Raw genomic sequence first — 23,256 nt, 5'->3', positions numbered from 1 at the left:
GTGAAAGAGGCACAGTTAACAGCTGCGCCAGGACTGCCCCTGGCAGACAGGTCCAGTCTGGCCCCCTTCCCAGGAACAACTTCTTCCCCCGCCACTGGATGAGGGTCTCTCTCCTCCAGATCTTGCCCGACCCCTGACTCACATCATCTGTTCTGTAAGATGATCTTCTGAGCCCCTGTCTTACACCCATGACAAGACTGTCAAGTGCCGGGAAAAGTCAAAGGTTTGGGAGTCAAGGCCTTGGTCCTGTGTCTCAGAAACAGTTTCCTTAATTGCGAGTGAGGGAGAGTAATTCCACATGGCTTCACTGCAATCAGGAATCAGATCAGATCAGCCCACCAGGATGAAGTAATGTGTAACTGATTACAAACGACTCAAGGGCAGTGAAGGTGTGTCCTCAGAAGATTCCCCTGAGCTGCACAGACAGCATCGGCTACACACCGGCCCAGAGACCCTGCCCCACAGCCCAGTTCCTCCAGATTTTGACACATGCCATAGGCACACTCAGCTTGACCCAGCCCCTGCACAGCTGAAGTCCCGGGCTTCGGGGGAGGACCAGCACCCCACCCCCATGTCTTGTCCCTGTCAGTCACCACTTCCTATGCTCTCCTTCCTCTGTACAGATGGCCCACAGCCTGGGTAGGCAGTGGAGATCCCACAGGGACCCCACAGCAGGCTGAGAGCGGGGCAGCGTGAGGGCTGACCTTGGCCTCTCCCTTCCCTCTGGAGGCTCCTGAGGATGACTGAACTCCCCATTGAATTCCTGTCTCACGTATTTACTACACAGACCCTTACAGCTGAGTTGGCTCCATGTCTGATATCACAAAGATCAATAAGCTCAACTCCCAAAGCCAGGCTCTTGGGCTGGCTGGGTCTTGCAGCCCTCAGGGTGCAGGGGGTGGGGGACTCCATGGGCTGCCCTGGCGCCACAGGTAGGAAGAGACTCTTGCCGGGGCAGCCCTGGATACAAAGCTATCCCTAGAAAACCCAGCTGGCTGCAGCGCCCAGATCTCTGTTTGAAATTCTACTCTAACTCTCACCCAGCAGTTTGCATTTTGTCATTCCACGCTGGCTGGCAAGGGATTTGGTCCAGGAAAATTCGGTTGTCGGATGCTGAGAAAAGATCAGCAAGAAGCGATGTATGAAAATCCCCCAGCGGCTCTGAAACTGGGAGGAGACAGGCTCACGCCTTCCAGAGGGCAAGAAAAAAAGGCTGAGACAGAGTGGCCAGAGAAGGTCTGAAAGTGGAGTTAATTCTCAGGAGGCGAGAGGAGTGATTCCACTTTGTCTAACTTGTAGAAAAATAAAACACAAGAGCTCTAAAAGCACAGCTAGAGGCAAGTACATCACACTCCAGAGTCAAGCATGCCCTGCTGGGTAACCTCGGGCAAGTGGCTGAACCTCTCCAGGCACCAGTTTCCTGCCCTAAGAAACGTGGATGCTAACACAGACTTTGAAGCCACCCAGCCCTTTGCAGAAAGAGTGGAGCAAAGCAGGGGCACTAAAGGTCGGCTAGTGACAGTCCATGCTGTGCAGAAAGGCTGGGCTCCAAGTCAGTATGAGGCAGCCGGGTCTCTGGGATCCCAGCAGCTGAATGAGGATGCACGTCCACGTGTCCTCCGTCCCCTGATTTTACCAAGATGCTGGAGGAAATGACAGAGTTCAAACACGTCCACTGCCGTAAGCTGGGAGGAGTGTGCAAGCAGAGAAGAACAGATAATAACTTCCAGACAAATAACCATGGGATGGGAATCAGCTGCTAGCAAGTCAAAAGGAGAATATGAATTAGGATTTTGACAGTTATTCAGAGCAAAAAAGGAAATGCAATTCTACCAAGAGGCTCAGAGGCTCTCCTGTCTCATTCAAAGTAAAAGCCAAGACCTGGGAGACTTGGGCGGCACCTCCAGTGTCTCTGAGCCTCTCCCCTGCCACTCCTGCCACCCTGGCCCCTTCTGCTCCGAGGACAGATCTAGATGACACGTTCCCGCCTCAGGTTGATCAAAAAAAGATACATTTTAAAAAGATAAAATCATGATACTTACACAAATATAAAATGAACATGTGTCAAAGATTTTTTTTTTTTGCGGTACGCGGGCCTCTCACTGTTGTGGCCTCTCCCGTTGTGGAGCACAGGCTCCGGACGCGCAGGCTCAGCGGCCATGGCTCATGGGCCCAGCCGCTCCGCGGCATGTGGGATCTTCCCAGACCGGGGCACGAACCCGTGTCCCCTGCATCGGCAGGTGGACTCTCAACCACTGTGCCACCAGGGAAGCCCCAAAGATTTTTTTTTTCAGTCATTAGGTAATGAGGGCAACAGCAAGGCATCAAAGACCAATTCTAAGGAGCAACCAAAGAGCAGACATGGACACTGGTGACCAGGAATGCTGATTCCGTCTATTCACAGAAGAGTCCACCAGACAGAATCCATTTGCTTCTCTATGGACTGGAATTATCTCCACCACTACTGGTTCTAGAACTTACAAAGGTGAAAGGTAAGTCAAAGACCATGACCTACTGAGTCTACTAGAGCATCTGATAACCTAGAGGGTGCAGGTGACCTCACACGGAGATGTCATAGACTCCTACTCATCTTTCTCTCCTTCACCATTTTATTTATTTTATGATGATGATGTTTTGCATTTCAAAGCCTTTCACAACCTTTCCTGACAGGCCTGTGCACCTGTTCTTTCTGCCAAGAGCATTTGCCTCCCTGATGCTCCGACTTCTTCCACAGCCTCCCTCTAGCCATTCTGCTGGTCTCACACCCCACCTCTGGCTCCAGCACATGTGAGGCTCTCTCCCCAATTATCAAAGCCCCAAAAACCTGGGGCTGATCATGAGCGCATGATGCATGCTCTCCCCTCCCTCTCTCCCTTCCCCTAGAGGGCTGTCTATCTTGATCGCTGCGATGTCCTCAGATCCTAGAACACTGGGTGATAACAGCATGTAAGCCTTCATTAAATATTGGTTGAGTGAAGAGACAAACAAAAACCAAACATCAACAGTGGCAGAGGTGAGAAGGGGGAGGTTTGGATGGACAAAGTTGGCAGGTTCCACTCACTTCCTAAAAACTGCTCCGCCCTCTTCTCACCTCACCTTATCTACAAACAGCCTCCCTCCAGGTTAGGTCAGAAGATTTGATAATGCAGATGCTATCACAGCACACCCTAAAGCCTCCTTCTCTAAGATCCAAAGCTGAAAATTACCTTTGCTCAACTGGAGTTTCCTGCCATAACAAGAGCTACCACTGACATCCTTTCAGTGATGCCTCCTGCCCTGACCCCCACCCCCAGACCAGCCACGGCTGTGTGATGGGCCTGGGAGCATCAACCTGGGAACCTCCTTGTGAAGCCAATAGCAGCGACAGCACTGAGTCTAAGGGATTCACTCCCTAAGATCCCATCCCACACGCGGACCACTGTGATACCATGACAACGCATGCTGCCCAGGGGAGCAACTGCCACTCACAAGGATGCAGGTCTCAGCTGGTCTCTGTTACCTTTGCCACCTGCCTGCCTCCTCCACTTTGCCTGAGTCCCAAGATGCTTTCCCATCACTCACATCACTGCTGCCCTTCCCCCAGGAGCTGGGATTGGACCTCCAATCAGGCCAAGGTGAAGACGACTAGAACTTCAGTGGGCCACTCACCTGCACTGAGCTGACAATGCTGACAGCTGTCCTGCCCGTGCCTGAGGCCCTGACAGCTGCCCATGCCAAGAATCGGCAGCCCTGACCGAGGCTCTGGTTTGTGCATGGGACAGGCAAACAGAATGATACCCCTGGAAGCAGCTGTCAATCTAGGACAGAAGGCAGTTGGCAGATAAACATCCCGGACGTCCCCGGTGGGAATGGGCCCTGTTGCCCACAGCAGTAGCTTTTTGACGCATCCTATATTGGTTTCCCTCCCTCCCTGGTCTCAAGTCCTCTCTCAGACAATGTGCACTTGAATCCTTGTCTTGATTTCTAAGGGAATTTAAGACACTTGGGAAGAGAATAAATTCTATTTCACTGATCAGCACAATTACAAGCCCTCTTGGGCTGGATCACACTGCACGCACTGCCCTCTCCCCAGGGTCTGCCATCAGCCACAGGGTCAGGGAACATGTGACAGAAAGAGGGCTAGAGCCAGAAGCCTGCAGCCTCAGAGCCAGACAGGTGCCTGCAGACGTGCAAATGTGGTTTTGCACAGCCTGTGAGAAAGAGATGGTTGACACCCCTCGCTGTCCTAAAAATACAGAGCCAACAAAAACATCAGCAAATTACCTTCATCAACAAAGCTTCCATTATTGTCATGGGATTTTCTGAAGAAACAGCTCAAGAACTGAGAAGCCTGGAGAGGCTGAGGCAGCCGCCCATGGCTGCACAGTGCAGGAGTGGCCAAGACATTGCTGGAGCTCAGGCTTTCCTCTGAAAAGCGATGCTGATACCAGCCAGGCCTTTCATTCCGCCCACAGGCATTGTAGCTTTTCCCTTGGTCAGTCTCTTGCATGACTCATTCTGAGGGAAGCCAGCCACCACACCAGGAGGACATGCAATCCATTAAGAAGCCCATGTGCATAAGAATTAAGGCTCCCGGGCTTCCCTGGTGGCGCAGTGGTTGAGAGTCCGCCTGCCGATGCAGGGGACATGGGTTCGTGCCCCAGTCCGGGAAGATCCCACATGCCGTGGAGCGGCTGGGCCCGTGAGCCATGGACGCTGAGCCTGCGTGTCCGGAGCCTGTGCTCCGCAACGGGAGAGGCCACAACGGTGAGAGGCCCGCATACCGCAAAAAAAAAGAATTAAGGCTCCCAACTGAGGGCCAAAATCAATTTGCCAGCCATCTGGGTTGTTGGGATGCCCCAGTCAGGCTCCTCGCTGACTGCTGCCCCAGCCAGCACTGGGCTGAAACTTCACGAGACCTGGAGTCAGAGCACCGGGCTGGACCCCTCCCAAATCCCTGACCCACATTGAGGGGGGGAAGTCACAAGGATTCTTATTTTAAATTTTGGAATGATTTGTTCTGCAAAGACAGGGACTGCAATAAACACCATTTGTCCCAGTTAGGATTGGTTGGGGTTCCTTTACCTGATGGTTCGTATTTTTTATAATTTCTGGAAAATTCCCAGCCATTATTTCTTTAAACACTGCTTTTCCCTCGTTTTCTCTATTAGTTCTATCTTGGACTCCAATTAAACATTTTAAGGACATCTCACTCTATTCTCCAAGTCACGACATTTCTCTTTTCATCTTTTTGCATCCCTTTGCTACATTCTGTGTAAATGACTTAAATGTGCCTTCTAGTTCACTGATCTTCTCTTTATTTGTGAACCATCTGCTATTCAACCTATTACACGTTTCAAATTGATCTATAATTTACAAGAAGAAAGCACAGATTTTTGGTGTGTGGTTCACTGAATTTTTTTTTTTTTTTTTTTTTGGCTGTGTTGGGTCTTCGTTGCTGTGCGTGGGCTTTCCCTAGTTGTGGCGAGTGGGGGCTACTCTTCGTTGCAGTGCACGGGCTTCTCATTGCGGTGGTTTCTCTTGTTGCAGAGCATGGGTTCTAGGCACGCAGGCTTCAGCAGTTGTGGCTCGCAGGCTCTAGAGTGCAGGCTCAGTAGTTGTGGCACGCAGGCTTAGGTGTTCTGCGGCATGTGGGACCTTCCTGGCCCAGGGATCGAATCAATGTCCCCTGCACTGGCAGGCGGATTCTTAACCACTGCGCCGCCAGGGAGGTCCTGGTTCATTGAATTTTGATGCAGACTACATTCATGTGACCATAATCGCCATGAAGTCAAGATACAGACACTCCCATTATCTCAGAAAGTTCCCTCATGCCCCTTTCCAGTCAAATGTCCCTCCCAGAGGCAACCATTTTATTGATTTGTATCCCCTATTCTAGAACATCAATAAGCGTAATCATACAGAAGATAAAAACCAAAAAAGGGGAGGAAATCGTAACAAGCCATCCACAGTTGCTACTCACTTTGAGCAAGACTGTGTTCAGACAAATCCTTGAACTGCAAGCTTAAAGTAAAGCAGAACAAAGTAACCAAGAAACCACTGGGCTCAGCATCTAGCAGGGATGGTTGTATCAGTGCCCGTCCTCTCCTCAGAGCCACCCAGCCAGCTGGCCAGCAGTGGTAACTTGTTCACCATCCCTCAGGGAACTAAAGCAGTGCATCCCAGAAATGATGCAGAGATGGCTGTTTTGCAGTGACCCAGCCTCTTCAAAGCACAGGAAATGTATTCTATCTCAAAAACCACGTGGGGCTCGCACTTGGACTACAAAATTGAGCTGGAATAGAAGCCGAAATGTAACATACATGTTGGTGATGTTTCCCCCTGACCTGAATCAATGCTCTCTTCCAAACCACGGCTCACACAGAAGGACGGCACGTCCCCTCCTCAAGGAAGCACGCCCAGCCCCATCACACACACATAATGAACTATCACATGCACCCACTGAGGAAACGTACTATTCTGAGACCCTCTGGCTGGTGGAAAGCATCAAGTTCAACATCTCTCAAAATCCTCCATAACAGAATAGTATCGGAAGGTTAGGATCTTACTGAATTCAGGCCTGTTTTTGCTACTTCCTGTGTCAGTTTCTGGACTCAGTCACCCAGTCTCACATTTTCCAGGCTGCCAATATGATTTCTCTCCTTCCTTTCTTCCCTTTGCTGTCCTTAGCGGCACTGGCATCATCCCCTTTGCTCCTCCTCACACCTGGGTCCTCCCTCCATGCTTCCATCTCATCTGTGCACAAATATTAGTCAGGTGCTTTCCAGGTGCCCAGGAGAGGGGGCAGAACCTGCGTGCTACTGGGCACAGGAACGCCCTTCTAGGAGATCAGGTGACAGAGAGAGGTGTCTGGAGCCAAAGGGGTGTCGAGTTGAGGTCTGGGGGCAGAGAAGGGTGACTGTCCCATGCCGAGAGGGGGCACGTGTAAACAGTGGGAGTCGGGGCACATCCCTGAGCTGATGGACAGCAGGTGGAAGAGGAGGCTGCGGGGTTGGGGGTGGCGGGGGGCCCACACACAACTGCGGCAGGAGGAGTGGCAGCGGAGGGAGGCTAGCCCATGGAGGCAGGGATAACGGTGTCACCCTGCGTCTCCCCCTCCTCCTAGCCCCACAGGGTGCCCTGAGCTGAGTGCTCCTTCATTATGCGCATCTGTTTTGGTCCTTCCAATCCTCCCAGTCTTTACTCTGACCTTCCTGTGTCATCACTGTCCCCTCTCAGCCTGGACAGCTGGTCTCCCCAGGGCAGCCTCCCCGCCTCCCTCCCTGGTGCCCTGGATAAGGGAACAGCTGATTTCTCCTCCCTCCTCCAGGCTGCGCCCAGATCTACTCTGCCCAACAGGACCACCAGGTAAAGGGCTGACTGGTTTCTCACGCTCAGTCCCTAAGGGCCCCGGAGCCCCCACTTCCTGCCTCTCCTGTGTTGCCAGGCCACGTGGAAGACCTTCGGGGAGGGAGGAGACAGCCAAGCTGGCACAGGTGCAGCCCCGGCTGAGCCCCCACCCACGGCACCATCACCACCACTGCCAGCCCTGGCGGTGCATCCCCACATCCCAGCTCATCTGAGCCCCGGCCCATTGCCTTCCGCCAGCATCTCACGGAGCAGACAAGCAGCCACGCGGGCCCAGCCAGTCCACAGCATGGCGAGAAATTATCTGCGCTGTGTTTTTTCCTTAAGCCACTAAGCTCAGGGTCAGTTGTTAATTTGTTAAGCAGCAAAAGATAACTGGCGCCGTGTCTACGACTGGCTTCAATATCTTCCGTAACCTGCTTAGCCCTCGCTGTGCTCACGTGGCCGCGCAGCCATATAGTTAGCAGTTACTTCAGGTAAAAAATCCTATATCTCGTTTCTCGGAAGAAAACTAACGCAGAAGAGGAGGCAGCCTCTACAGATCCCGTGGCAGAGGCTGGCAGACTCATTCAACAGGGAAACGGGACTGAGAGGCAGGAGGATGATGGCTATTTGGAGCTTCAGGGGATACAGGAGAGGAAGAAGGGGAAGCATTATTCCTGGGGGCCGGGTCCCAGGTGTCATCCATCAGACGGAGACCGCTGTATCTTTGCTCCTTGAAATTCAGGTATGTATAGAATACTTGGTAACTCTTCATTAGCCAAAATATTAGGAACTCCAAACATTTTTTTTTTTTTTTTTTTTTTTTTTTGGTACGCGGGCCTCTCACTGCTGTGCCCTCTCCCATTGCGGAGCACAGGCTCTGGACATGCAGGCTCAGCGACCATGGCTCGCGGGCCCAGCCTCTCTGCGGCATGTGGGGTCTTCCCGGACCGGGGCATGAACCTGTGTCCCCTGCATTGGCAGGCGGACTCTCAACCACTGTGCCACCAGGGAAGCCCCAGAACTCCAAACATTTTATTTATTGGGGTTTAAGGTCTTACAGATAAGCCATAAGACCCATCTCTTAAAGCCTCATTCGTAAGATTCTACCATTTTATCATATTTATTCTTGATTTCAGATAAAAAAACTGAATTGAGAATAATGGAAAACATTATTGGTATTTCTTTTTTAAATTGTCAAACCCGTCTTACTTGAAGCAGAAATCCTCATCATCAGGCCTGTGAGCACACGACTGCCATTAGTGAATGTTTACTCTTTGCCAAGTACCACCCAAGCATGCCACGTACATCTGCAGTCATCCTTCCAAACTCTGCGAGGCTGGCATTTCCCCCACCGGGCAAAGGAGGAATCTGAGACTTACAGACATAGTAAACATTATGGTTAAGATTTACACCTAGACTTGTTCAATCCTAACCCTTTGTCCTTAAGCAGTCAACGGCAATGCCCCTGTAATAGGCCGAATTGTGTTCCCCCAAAAGTCATCGGTTGAAGTCCTAATCCACATGCCCAAGTATCTCTGAGCGAAACTGTATTTGGAGATAGTCTTTAAAGAGGTAACTAAGCTAAAATGAGGTCACTAGAATAGGCCCTAATCCAACATGACTAATGTCTTTATAAGAAGAGATGAGGACACAGACACACACAGAGGGAAGACCTTGTGAGGACATAGGGAGAAGGTGGCCATCTGCAAGCCAAGGAGAGAGGCCTCAGGAGAAACCAACCCTGCAGACACCTGCATCTGGGACTTCCAGCCTCCAAGAGAAAATGAATTTCTCTGAGAAAATAAATTTCTGTTGTTTAAGTCATCCAGTCTGCGGTATTTTGTTCTAGCAGCCCTGGGCAACTAACATAGCCACCCCCAGAAAACAGATGAGCCAAGGAGAAGGCATGGGGACTCCTGTGCTTCTACTCAGTTGGGATCACTTACTCTGACCTGAGACATCTTTCAAAGCTCAGCTGCCTGAACTAATTTAAGAAACTGAAGAGTGGCAGCAAATCAGAAGAGGTGTAGTCTTCTAGAGACAGGCCCAAGGATTCAAATGAAATGTGATGTCAGTAAGAAAGAAAAACAATTAAAAGGGAAAACAAGACTTGGAATACCCAGCCTTCTGGAAGGAGCCAGTGCAGGACAAACACATCAGCTGGTCCCGGGGGGATGACCGTGGGCAGTGGCCGATGGCGGCACTGTTTCCTGAGTCAGGAAGGTACTCGGCTTCCTTCTTGTCCAGGTGGGACCAGAGGCAGCAGCCATCACTAGGAAATATCTTTCTTGTATATTAAGCTGGTTATCCCATCCCAAGCCTTATTAGAAAGAAAGGCGCTGGGTTCCCTTTTGTGACTATGTAGTTTAGCAAATAATTTAATGCTTCTAGAAATTTACCCTACCTGGATATCTGCCTTCTGGGCTTCCACTCTACAAATCAGACAGCTTTGGATGACTAATGAATCCTTCCTTTCCTGACCTCAGGAGAAGGACTACATTTATTAGAACATGACTGCTATCTGTCTGTCTTCTGTCAGGTACAAGCTTCTGAGTGTGGCTAGAGATGACAGTCTCCTGTGTTCAGCTGCCCCACAGGGCTCTCCCAATGCCCAAAGGACACTGCATCAAATGAGGACCTGGGTCCCAGAAAGTGGACCCCAGCCATGCGTCCCGTTGACCAGCAACTTCTCATGCTGTGAATGTAACTGCTGTCATTCAGGGGCAAAGGTATGGCCACAAGCAAAAATGTCTCAGTGCCAACATGCACACAAGTACCTACACACCTGTAATGCACAGCCCTGTGGACATGGCCGTCGGGGGCAGTGTGCTGGGTGCTGCAGGCCTGCGTGCCAGGACAGAGAACGCTGGACATGGGACAGAGCTGCTTCCTACAAAGCCTCGTGGGGATCCACAGTCCCAAGTTACAGATAATGTACTGGCATTGCTATAAAACACTCAAATATATTTGATTGTTAAACACGTCCAAAAATAAACTCATTTTTCTCCTTTGTCCACTGTGCTTACCTGTTGTAGAGGAGAATGTCTGGCTTCCAAATCTGGCCATCTGGGAAACGAACCGTCTTCACGCCTGGATACTCTGACATATTCCACTGTAAATAGTGATCCATCCAAGACTGACAAACACAGAGGGCGCCATTAGCAGCACTTTGCTTCCTTGCCTGCTAATATATCTTATAAGAGATTATTAGATAAGTTCAAAACCAAAAAGAGTTCCAGGCACTTATTTACATAATTGAGTTGCTATCTGTAAAATATATGGAAACTGGGAATTAAATAACCCCTTACAAAATGACCATGAATAGCAAAAAAATCACATTTGAGATCCTGCTGTCACCATGACCACAGTCAGAAGGTAGCATTAAAGTTAATTCCAGTTCACTGAATGCCCCCAAGCCTTCCCCTCCCATAGCAGATGGGTTTTTTCCTAGCCAATTAAAGAACTGTCTTGCCTTCAAAGTTTTCCATTGTAAAGACACTTTGGACAAATAAATTCATTATTTCAATTAGAACAAGAACCAAGCTGGAAAAATGAAGAATATTTATTTCCATGAAACAACTTCGTGCAGCTGCGGGGGTACCTCTCAGAAATTTCTAAGGCACTGTTTTTGGATTTGAATTATTATTTTCACGTAGGAATAGTGCTTCTGACACCACAACTCAAAAATGCAAACATGGGTGTTGGCAGTAAAACAATGAATCAGCACATGAGGGTACAGGAAATATTTATAAACACGTGAACACAGGTGCATCTCTTTGGGGCTAGGCCTGAAATTGGCTCTTGAGGGGTCTTTGTGAGATGAAGGCCCATGTCTGGGGTCCTCCGCGCCAGGACTATGCACCCCAGAGCTACCTGGGGTCCACTAGCTCTGTAAAGACTGCCCAGGTAGGACCCCACCTGCACTGCTGGACAACCAGCACCACCCAGCCAGGACCGCAGGGCTGCTGGGTTTGGACTCATCAGCTCCTACAGGTGTGCATAATCAGAGCAGACCCAGTAAAGGCCCCCATCCTGTATTCAGTCCCCCTGGGGCCACCTGCTCTGGAGCTCAAACTTTCTCAGATTAAAAGGGTATGTGATGCAACACCCCAAGCTGGTCCAGGGACAACTCCCTATAATCAATCATTATTTCTGCAGCAAAACATGCATATTTTTACTGAGAAAATAAATGTGTGGGACTCGAGGGACATTGTTCCAGCTAATGATTAAGAACTCTCCAGACAATAGGGGCTTCTTAGACAATGGGTGAATTTCCAGGATGTCCGGCCCCCTTCCGAGAAGGAGGGAGATAACAAAATGTAAAAAAGGTGTCTGTCAAAGACCAATCAGGCAGCTGGGGAGAAGGAGGGAGATAACAAAATGTAAAAAAGGTGTCTGTCAAAGACCAATCAGGCAGCTGGGGACAAGTTCCCTCTCTGGTCCGAGCCTAAGCCGGGACCAATCAGCAGGAGAACACAACCAAATCTATAATTTACATACGGGGAAGTGGGAACCTATAAAACTGACATATTCGCGCCCAAAAGGGTTCCTTCTTCGACCTCCTGCGTGAGGACCAAGGAACCCCGGTGCACCGGCCTTCAATAAACCTCTTGCGTTTTGCATCGACTTCCGACTCTTGTTGTTTCCTGGGCGAGTCGAAACTCCTAGGAGACCGCGCAGGTCTAACAAATGCATATCAATATCAGTTTGATGTAAAGTTATAAAAACAAAAACAAACAAACAAACCAAAAATCCTGTCATGTTCAGAGTTGCTGAGATTTGAGAATTGCAGCCAAGGGGCTGTGGGTCTAGAGCTATTGAAACTTGCAGCAAGGGTCAAAGGGCATGTCCCAGAGATCCCACCATCCTCTGGAAAGGGCAGGCAAGCATCCCAGTTCTGGGTCTACCTGAAGTCAGGCAAGAAGGAATATGCAGGCAAGTAACAGCATTTCACAGCCATGGACCATGGAAAGGAGGGTGTATTGCTACCTAACGTGCTGAAGTATCATCTGGGGCATTTAGGATAGAGACCCACCAGGCCGATGTTTCTAATTAGACATGTGCAGCTGGGGAGGGTCTCTCCCACCCTCACCCTGCTGTGACAGGACAGCACAGCACCCAGAAAGAGCCAGACCTGTTCGAGCGGTTTTGCAGGAAGGCCTGGGTACCAGCCATGCTGTGTCCGCTCCAGCAGCTCCAACTCTGCCCCATTTGCCCAGCGCTCCCTTCTTTCCTCTCCCTTGCTCTGGGCATAAGCCTTCATGTGCCCAACATCTGTGCTTTCCTGACCAAGTCCTCATATCCAGCCCTGGGATGCTTCTCTGGCAGCTGATTATCACAGAGCCTTACACTGTCACCTTCCCCACCATGCTGCTCAGGGCCCCAGGGCCCCAAGAACTGCCCAGGAAGCTAGGTGTGGCAGGCAGACACCCATCTCCTCTGCCTGCTGAAATGATGGCCACAGGGCAAGGGGAAGCAGGGAAGAGGGAGCACTCTGTTGGTCAAACTCAAACCTCTCCTAAGGGTACCTGATCTGAGCTGCAGGAAGCCTCCCTGGCAATTCCTCACCCTTCCCGTCTCCCCAGCTCCCTGTGCCCCAGGACATGTATCCCGGCCATCCTGCTCATTCAGTGTCTGCTATGTGTACCATGCTCACCAGGATGCCAGGATGCCAGCATTACTATTCCTATTTACAAGAGAAATCTGAGGCCCAGAGAAGTGATATATTTTTTGTTGGTCACTGGATCAGGATTCAGAACGGCAAGCTGGGTGACTCCTGGGCTCTACCGTGGTTGGTTCTTCCCATCCAATCTGTCTGCACAGGCAGATTCTGCACCCCAACAAGGTGGGCTGCTCATCATCCCTGAAGGCACTGCCCTTCTGGGGCTCTTCCTTAGTCCAAAGCCAAGCTGGGTCTCTCTCACCCTCACGGCAGAAAGGGGGGCTACCGGGAGCTTTGGAATCAGACAGGCGGGTTTGTACCAAGGCTCCGGCAGAGAAGAACTGAGCTCTAGCAGGTAAACCACCCTCTCTGTGCTGCAGTTTGCGCGTATGTGTCACACCTCATCAGGCGCTGTAAGGATGCAATGAGATAGTGTCACAGCAGGTAAGTCACATGGCCCTGGGAGGCACGTGATACATGATGGCTTTAAAAGGAAGAGGGAACCCTCCCTTTCACAAAATCTCAGAGGACATGAGAGCTGTAATAACTGAGCTGCAGCCAAAGGTGGAGAGAGCAAGGGCCAGCTCAGTGTCAGGAGGTGGATAGAGCAGGAACCTTGGTGCTGCATTGTCCTGGATTTGCATGAAGATTTCTTAAGAATGGATGTGGAGGGGCTTCCCTGGTGGTGCAGTGGTTGAGAGTCCGCCTGCCGATGCAGGAAACACGGGTTCGTGCCCCAGTCCGGGAAGATCCCACGTGCCGCGGAGCGGCTGGGCCTGTGAGCCATGGCCGCTGGGCCTGTGTGTCTGGAGCCTGTGCTCCGCAACAGGAGAGGCCACAACAGTGAGAGGTCCGCGTACCGAAAAAAAAAAAAAAAAGAATGGATGCGGAAAGGGGCCCATAAACAAGTGGAGGTGGGGGAGTTTCTATCCTCCAAAGTACTGACTGCCCACTCAGATTGCAAGGCCCGGGAAGGCAGAGGCACTGAGCAAAATCTGTGCACAGACAGCAGCTGGCACAGCTTCCACACGTGGGCACCTGGAAACAGGCATGAACCTAGAAACGCCAACCCTCCCAGAGCTTCCCGTCAGAAGAGGCTGCACTTTGCATTCTCTCCCTATTTCTGTGTGATTCCTCCTCGTTAAGTCATCAAGATACGATTACATGGGATGCTTAAGGGGAAACGCAGGGGAGGAAGGGGCCCTTGATCTAAGATGCACAGTAAGAATCCCACTCTTTCAGGGGTCTGAGAACTGGCCCTATTACAACCTGCCTTGGGCCCACAGGAAACTCTTTTTAAATGTGTGTGTGCACACTTGCATGGAAATATTTAATGCAAGAAAGAAAGAAAGCAGAGAGTGAGAGCAAGTGAATGAAAGAGAAGGGAAAGTTTACTTCATTTAAAAAAAATACAGTATGGTATAATAAATATATTTGGTCTTTTTCCTTGGTTCCTGGCACAGAGCTCCTAAAACCCTGGGAACTTCCTGAGTGATCAGATGTCTTTTAAGCATATTTTTTATACTAATGAGTTGGCTTAGGGTGGGGCCCCTAGTCAGCCTCAGGTCAGCAGAATGCCTCTGGTCACCGGAAAGATCAACCCTGCATTAGAGGGTGGGAACCCTTATCCCCACCCCACCCCTATCTCTGGGAAGAGAAGAGAGGCTGGAGACTGGGTTACGAAACTCTGAACAATAAGGCTGATATTGTAAAGCAACTATACTCCAATAAAAATTAATAATAAATAAATAAACAAATCATGCTGTTGGAGCAGGACAAAAGAAAACCAGGCTGGTGACCACATCATGGTGCAGGGACACAGTGGCTGGGGTGGGGAGACAGAAGTTCCACTTCTCGCCTCATACCTGCCCTGGCATCTCCTCCCTCAGCTGTGCATGAGCTGCATCCTTTATAATAAATTGGAAACATAGATGAAGGTTTCTCTTGAGTTCCAGGAGCTGTTCTAGGAAAATACTGTACCCAAGCGGGGTGTGGTGGGAACGTCCAATTTGAACTCAGCTGGACAGAAGTGTGGGTTGCCTGGCTCCCCCATCTGCAGTTTGTGCCTCAAGTGGGGGCGGTTTGTGGGACTGAGCCCTTACTTCGAGGGACTGCACGCTAACTCAGAATAAAACTGAACTGCTGGACACCAAGGTCGAGTCCCGAGAATCACAGAACCAGCTATTGGATGGGCAGACGCCAAGTGCCTGGTGTCAGGAAACACCTCACACACACATGCTCTGAACATTCTTTCCGTCAACTGTTTTGATCTCAGAGGAAGAGAGTGGGCCTCCTCCTTCCTTCTGCCCTAAAACTTTCTTCTCTCAGTGGGACACAGTGATTGAAACACCACCCTTAACCGTGGGTTACTCTTATGGCCCTAAGCAAGCCACCGACATCTCATCTATGAGCATAACGTATGGCATTTCTATTTGTCAGAGAAAAGTGATAAAGAATGCAGAAATGAAGAAGGTAAGCATTTTAGAAATAAATATGGTTTAGAATCTAATCCATCATTAGAATTAGGAGGTAAAAAATAAGCATAAGAAGGATGGGAAACCTGAAACCAGAAGAATGGTCAAAATTCCAAAATTAAAGACAACAGATTTTTTTTTTAAAGCAACTACAAGTCTCTGGATGGCTCAAATGTCTCTTTAGAAACTGAAATGGCTTCTCGTAGATTAAATCAGATTATGTCTGACAGGCCTCCCCAAATGATAAAACTAATCTGCCGAGAAAATACACTAACTGCTTCCTCCTCCTGTGAATATAGAGGTAAACAGAAAGATCAGACACGTTCTCTTCCTTCAGGTTATCTAAATAACTGGAAAGTCCTACAAATCAAGGGCAGGTAAGAGAAAGGAAAACACAATCAACAAACTGTAGGTCAAAGAGAATGTTTTCTCTGTTTCTCTTTTTGAATGTATAGAAAATCCATCATTTGTATAATATTGACCTCAGAGTTGAAATACCTAGAGAAAAGATAATGTGGATTCAGGTTTTCAGAACAGGAATTCAGCAACATGAAATGAGAGGAGAGAAAAACCAGTTGCTGAGAGCAATTTCCTGGGTCCTCTGTCCCCTCCTGTCCACATTTCTGCCCTCCGTCCCTGGGGACTCTGGCCTTGACCGTCTTCAGCATGGAGCCTCACTTCTTGTCTGTCCCCATAGCTGGGGCAGGCGAGGCTGGTCACCAGTTGGGAGAACACAAAGAGCAGGAATCAAGGTGGTCGTCTTACACATGGCTCTGGGGCAGCTCCCAAGCCTTGTCGGGGTGACATCTGAGTTCCCCATTGGCCATGCTATGGCCACAATAGGAATGCCATGGCTTTCCAGATGGAAACACTGGGTAGGGCAGAGGTTAGATAACTTTTAAGGTCTGCTCTAAATCCAAGATACTTGTGATTCCTTAAAATTCTGCTGGGAGCTACTGTTACAACTGCTCCATGAGCTACAGGTGCCAGATAAATGTGCCACCCAGCTTTATAAGGACATGCGCTATGAAGGCACCCAACTTGTTTTCCACCTGGAAAGAAGCACTAATTAGCAAGGTCACACCTAGAGACACCCGGGCTCCCTGATCATCACATTCAGAAGAGTTTGTGCCTTTCCTCCTCTCCCTCCCGTTTCTGTAAAGCAGAGATTTCTCCCACCTGCCAATTCCACGGTCTACACAGCTAGCCTGCCTCCTGCCAATTCTCTAGGGAGGTACTTGGTCTTGATATTTGAATCTTCTTTAGAGCGTAAATTACACAGCCGGATTGGAAATGGTTTGCAAGTAGAAACTGGGTCTCATCCTTTTCTGGGCCCCCCCTTACGTGGCCTAGTTCAATGCTTTCCACAAAGCAGGTGCTTGAAAAGATTAGTTGAATAGGTACATGAGATTAAAAAGTGAGTTTTAAAACAAATGAAGCTGCAGGTGCCTCTGCAAATGCAAGTCTTAATTAGAAATACACTGTGCTTGAAAGAAATTTAGAGGCCTCTGGTGACATCTTCCAAAGCAAGGATGTTTATTTATGGAGAACCTGAACTCAATGCAGTAAGTAATAATCCAGTTACATTTTTCCTGGAAACCAACACCCTTGTAAAAATCACCAAATAATATACATTGCTGAAGATCAATCACTTACTGAGGGCTAAGAAACAGAGACTCAGGGAAACATGACCTGACATGCCAGAGGCAAATTCAGTGTCTCTCTCTCTCCATGAGAAAATTGTCCACAGCAGCTCTGCACTTTAGAGGGCTTGGGAAACAAGCAGTTTTATGTAAAAAAGGAAACATTTGCATTATGCCCCAGGATTCCCAGAGCTATACCTTACATGACAGTCCTGAATGCAGGGGATGGGGGCGGGGGCTGCAGACCTGAAGGCATTACTGGCAATTTATTGACAGATACACTCTTAGAATCTGTGCATTGCATTGTATGCAAATACTTTACCTTGAAAGAAAGAAAAAAACCCCTCTGAACTCTTGAGATCTCCATGAAATATGTGGGTAAAAGGGCACCACTGTCCACTAATTCTACTTTGAGCTGCATTTAAAAATAAACTAGATGAATAGATTCCCAGATATGGGGTAAAGCAAGTATAGTAAAATGCTAATTATAGAATCCAGGAGGCAGGTATATGGGTGCGTGCTATAAATTCAACTTCTTGGTATAGTTGAAAATTCTCATCAAAATAAACTGGGTAAAAACATTACTCATAATATGTAGTAACCTGGGGGTTAGTGCTTTGCTTACACACAGCCAGATGAAGGTGAGTTTAAGTGAGAATGCAAGTGGAGAGATTGAGGACAGTAGGGCAGGGGTCACTGCTCAGGGGAGCCTTGCCATAAAGGTTAAGAGGAACCAGGAAGTCACCGGACGGATTTATGGGGACAGACTGCATCATGTCTGTATGCTAATGAGTGGCTCACAGACACTATTATGATGCTCCAGGCGATAGGGGTAGTTGTGAAAGCCCAGCTCTCAGCAGGTGCCAGGAGACAGAGCCAAGCCCACTGAGGAAGGGCTGGCTTCCAGGGGAACACAGACCCTGTACCCCTGGCAAAAGGAGGGAAGCTGGAGTCGGCGGGCACAGGTGTGCAGGTGGGATCCACACACTGAAGAACGTTGCTTTAAATCCTGCAAGGGAGACTCTCAAAGGTTCCTACTTTATTCACTACAGGAAAGTTCTGCAAGGGGTCTGAGACGTAGCTAAGGGTACCCCTGGGACAAACAGCAGACAGTGTGAAGTAAATCCATTTTCTGTTTTCTATCCCTCAATGTCCACGTGTAGCCAACTAAAACTCACCTGCCCAAGAATTGCCTGGGAGCATCCTTTGCCTCCATGTTGAAGTATCCCCCTCCCACTTCACAAATAAAGACCTATTTCCCTTTTCTCAACTCTTACCTAGGGACACTGACCCAAGAAGCAAGAAAAAGTCCATTCAAAATACCAGTGTCTATGTCAATTTTGTTAAAAATTTGGGTGACAAATACTTTCAAAGGTCAGATGCATTTTAATTCTTTAAATTCTTTGTTTTCAGCAAAATTGAAGGAGAAACTAATCAAATTGTCCACTGATACACGTTGATGAAAACTCATTGTTTTTGGCATGTAATCTGTAAGAAGTTCAAGGAACTGAGTAAACCTGTTGTTACAAAGTACCTTTCATTCTGAACTATACGTTCCTACATCTATTTTTAAAAGCTATAGAATTGATAGTGAAATCTGTATCGATGTCTCAGTTTTAGCAATAAAAATGTCATCTATGAATACATTAATGAATTTAAAATAAAGCCCCATCTTTTTTTTTCTTTTTTTATACAGCAGGCTCTTATTAGTCAACCATTTTATACGCATCAGTGTATACACGTCAATCCCAATCTCCCAAGTCATCACATCACCACCACCACCACCACACCACTTTCCCCCCTTGGTGTCCATACGTTTGTTCTCTACATCTGTGTCTCAGTTTCTGCCCTGCAAACCAGTTCATCTGTACCATTTTTCTAGGTTCCACATATATGCATTAATATACGATATTTGTTTTTCTCTTTCTGACTTACTTCACTCTGTATGACAGTCTCTAGATCCATCCATGTCTCTACAAATGACCCAATTTCGTTCCTTTTTATGGCTGAGTAATACTCCATTGTATATATGTACCACTTCTCCTTTATCCATTCATCTGTTGATGGGCATTGAGGTTGCTTCCATGAACTGGCTATTGTAAACAGAGCTGCAATAAACATTGGGGGGCATGTGTCTCTTTGAATTATGGTTTTCTCTGGGTATATGCCCAGTAGTGGGATTGCCGGGTCATACGGTAATTCTATTTTTAGTTTTTTAAGGAACCTCAATACTATTCTGCATAGTGGCTATATCAATTTACATTCCCACAAACAGTACAAAAGGGTTCCCTTTTCTCCACACCCTCTCCAGCATTTCTTGTCTGTAGATTTTCTGATGATGCCCATTCTAACTGCTGTGAGGTGATACCTCATTGTAGTTTTGATTTGCATTTCTCTAATAATTAGTGATGCTGAGCAGCTTTTCATGTGCTGTTTGGCCAACAGTTTGTATTCTTTGAAGAAAAGTCTATTTAGGTTTTCTGCCCATTTTTGGATTGGGTTGTTTATTTCTTTAACATTGAGCTGTATGAGTTGTTTATATATTTTGGAGATAAATCCTATCTCCGTTGATTCGTTTGCAAATATTTTCTCCCATTCTGAGGGTTGTCTTTTCATCTTGTTTATGGTTTTCTTTGCTGTGCAAAAGCTTTGAAGTTTCATTAGATCTCATTTGTTTATTTTTGTTTTTATTCCCATTACACTAGGAGGTGGATCAAAAAAGATCTTGCTGTGATTTATATCAAAGAGTGTTCTTCCTATGTTTTCCTCTAAGAGTTTTATAGTGTCCAGTCTTACATTTAGGTCTCAAGTCCATTTTGAGTTTATTTTGGTGTATGGTGTTAGGGAGTGTTCTAATTTCAGTCTTCTACATGTAGCTGTCCAGTTTTCCCTGCACCACTTATTGAAGAGACTGCCTTTTCGCCATTGTATATCCTTGCCTCCTTTGTCATAGATTAGTTGACCATAGGTGCCTGGGTTTAACTCTGGGCTTTCTATCTTGTTCCATTGATCTATATTTCTGTTTTCTGTGCCAGTACCATATTGTCTTGATTACTGTAGCTTTGTGGTATAGTCTGAAGTCAGGGACTCTGAGTCCTCCAGCTCTGTTTTTTTCCCTCAAGAGTGCTTTGGCTATTCGGGGTCTTTTGTGTCTCCATACAAATTTAAAGATTTTTTGTTCTAGTTCAGTAAAAAATGCTGTTGGTAATTTGATAGGGATGGCATTGAATCTGCAGATTGCTTTGGGTAGTATAGTCATCATCACAATATTGATTCTTCCAATCCAAGAACATGGTATATCTCTCCAGCTGTTTGTATCATCTTTAATTTCTTTCATCAGCATCTTATAGTTTTCTGCATACAGGTCTTTTGTCACCCTAGGTAGGTTTATTCCTAGGTATTTTATTTTTTTTGTTGCAGTGGTAAATGGGAGTGTTCCCTTAATTTCTCTTTCAGATTTTTCATCATTAGTGTATAGGAATAAAAGAGACTTCTGTGCATTAATTTTGTATCCTGCTACTTTACCAAATTCATTGATTAGCTCTAGTAGTTTTCTGGTGGCATCTTTAGGATTCTCTATGTATAGTACCATGTCATCTGAAAACAGTGACAGTTTTACTTCTTTTTCAATTTGTATTCCTTTTATTTCTTTATCTTCTCTGATTGCCATGGCTACAACTTCCAGAAACTATGTTGAATAATAGTGGTGAGAGTGGACACCCTTGTCTTGTTCCTGATCTTACAGGAAATGCTTTTAGTTTTTCACCATTGATAATGATGTTTGCTATGGGTCTGTCATATATGGCCTTTATTATGTTGAAGTAGGTTCCCTCTACGCCCACTTTCTGGAGAGCTTTTATCATAAACGGGTGTTGAATTTTGTTAAAGCTTTTTCTGCATCTATTGAGATGATCATATGGTTTTTATTCTTCAATTTGTTAATATGGTGTATCACATTGATTGACTTGAGTATATTCAAAAATCCTTGCATCCCTGGGATAGACCCCACTTGACCATGGTGTATGATCCTTTTAATGTGTTGTTGGATTCTGTCTGTTAGTATTTTGTTGAGGATTTTTGCATCTATATTCATCAGTGATATTGGCCTGTAATTTTCTTTTTTTGTAGTATCTTTGCCTGGTTTTGGTATCAGGGTGATGCTGGCCTCATAGAATGAGTTTGGGAGTGCTCCTTCTTCTGCAATTTTTTGGAAGAGTTTGAGAAGGATGGGTGTTAGCTCTTCTCTAAATGTTTGATAGAATTCACCTGTGAAGCCATCTGGTCCTGGACTTTTGTTTGTTGGAAGATTTTTAACCACAGTTTCAACTTCATTACTTGTGTTTGGTCTGTTCATATTTTCTATTTCTTCCTCGTTCAGTCTTGGAAGGTTATACTTCTCTAAGAATTTATCCATTTCTTCCAGGTTGTCCATTTTATTGGCATAGGGTTGCTTGTAGTAGTCTCTTTGGATGCTTTGTATTTCTGCAGTGTCTGATGTAACTTCTCCTTTTTCATTTCTAAGTTTATTGATTTGAGTCCTCTCCCTCGTTTTCTTAATGAGTCTGGCTAATGGTTTATCAATTTTGTTTATCTTCTCAAAGAACCAGCTTTTACTTTTACTGATCTTTGCTATTTTCTTTGTTTCTACTTCATTTATTTCTGCTCTGATCTTTATGATTTCTTTCCTTCTGCTAACTTTGAGTTTTGTTTGTTCTTCCTTCTCTAGTTCCTTTAGATGTAAAGTTAGATTATTTGAAAATTTTCTTGTTTCCTAAGGTAGGCTTGTATAGTTATAAACTTCCCTCTTTGAACTGCTTTTGCTGCATCCCATAGGTTCTGGATCATCATGTTTTCATTGTCATTTGTCTCTAGGTATTTTTTGATTTCCTCTTTGATTTCTTCAGTGATCTCTTGGTTATTTAGTAATGTATTATTTAGTCTCTATGTGTTTGTGTTTTTTACGTTTTTTTCCCTGTAATTTATTTCTAATCTCATAGCGTAGTGGTCAGAAAAGATGCTTGACATGATTTCAATTTTCTTAAATTTACTGAGGCTGGATTTGTGACCCAAGATGTGATCTATCCTGGAGAATGTTCCATGCGCACTTGAGAAGAAAGTGTAGTCTGCTGTTTTTGGATGGAATGTCCTATAACTATCAATTAAACCTATCTGGTCTATTGTGTCATTTAAAGCTTCTGTTTTCTTATTAATTTTCTGTTTGGATGATCTGTCCATTGGTGTAAGTGAGGTTTTAAAGTCTCCCACTATTAGTGTGTTACTGTCGGTTCCCTCTTTTAGAGCTGTTAGCAGTTGTCTTATGTATTGAGGTGCTCTTATTGGGTGCATATACATTTATAAGTTCTATCTTCTTCTTGGATTGATCCCTTGACCATTATATAGTGCCCTTCCTTGTCTCTTGTAACATTCTTTATTTTTAAGTCTATTTTATCTGATATGAATATAGCTACTCCAGCTTTCTTTTGATTTCCACTTGCATGGAATATCTTTTTCCAACCCCTGACTTTCAGTCTGTATGTGTTCCTAGGTCTGAAGTGGGTCTCTTGTAAACAGCATATATATGGGTCTTGTTTTTGTATCTATTTAGCAAGCCTGTGTCTTTTGGTTGGAGCATTTAATCCATTCACGTTTAAGGTAATTATCAATATGTATGTTCCTATTACCATTTTCTTAATTGTGTTGGGTTTGGCTTCTTAGGCCCTTTTCTTCTCTTGTGTTTCCCACTTAGAGAAGTTCCTTTAGCATTTGTTGTAGAGCTGGTTTGGTGGTGAATTCTCTTAGCTTTTGCTTGTCTGTAAAGCTTTTGGTTTCTCCATAGAATCTGAATGAGATCCTTGCCTGGTAGAGTAATCATGGTTGTAGGTTCTTCTCTTTCATCACTTTAAGTAGATCATGCCACTCCCTTCTGGCTTGTAGAGTTTCTGCTGAGAAATCAGCTGTTAACCTTATGGGAGTTCCCATGTATGTTATTTGTTGTTTTTCCCTTGCTGCTTTCAATAATTTTTCTTTGCCTTTTATTTTTGCCAATCTGATTACTATGTGTCTCGCTGTGTTTCTCCTTCAGTTTATCCTGTATGGGACTCACTGCGCTTCCTGGACTTGGGTGGCTATTTCCTTTACCATGTTA

General features: G+C 46.5%; 1 protein-coding gene and 1 long non-coding RNA gene across 2 annotated transcripts in view; one reads left to right on the top strand and one right to left on the bottom strand.

Moving 5' to 3' along the window:
• Positions 1-23,256, bottom strand: part of CHRNA7 (cholinergic receptor nicotinic alpha 7 subunit) — a 121,679-nt gene that overhangs the window by 52,190 nt on the left and 46,233 nt on the right. Inside the window, exon 4 of the mRNA XM_019951252.2 lies at positions 10,359-10,468. Within this exon, the coding sequence (XP_019806811.1) occupies positions 10,359-10,468 (110 nt within the window). The remainder of the gene's footprint in view (positions 1-10,358; positions 10,469-23,256) is intronic.
• LOC141277863 (uncharacterized) lies at positions 17,978-18,424 on the top strand. Its single transcript, XR_012329729.1, has 3 exons — positions 17,978-18,076; positions 18,164-18,230; positions 18,393-18,424. It is a non-coding gene; the product is annotated as an uncharacterized lncRNA (long non-coding RNA).

Source organism: Tursiops truncatus, chromosome 2 (assembly GCF_011762595.2).
Source record: "Tursiops truncatus isolate mTurTru1 chromosome 2, mTurTru1.mat.Y, whole genome shotgun sequence".
Taxonomy (NCBI): domain Eukaryota; kingdom Metazoa; phylum Chordata; class Mammalia; order Artiodactyla; family Delphinidae; genus Tursiops; species Tursiops truncatus.
The sequence above is the reverse complement of the archived record's forward strand: the minus strand, read 5'-3'. Positions and strand labels throughout refer to the sequence as shown.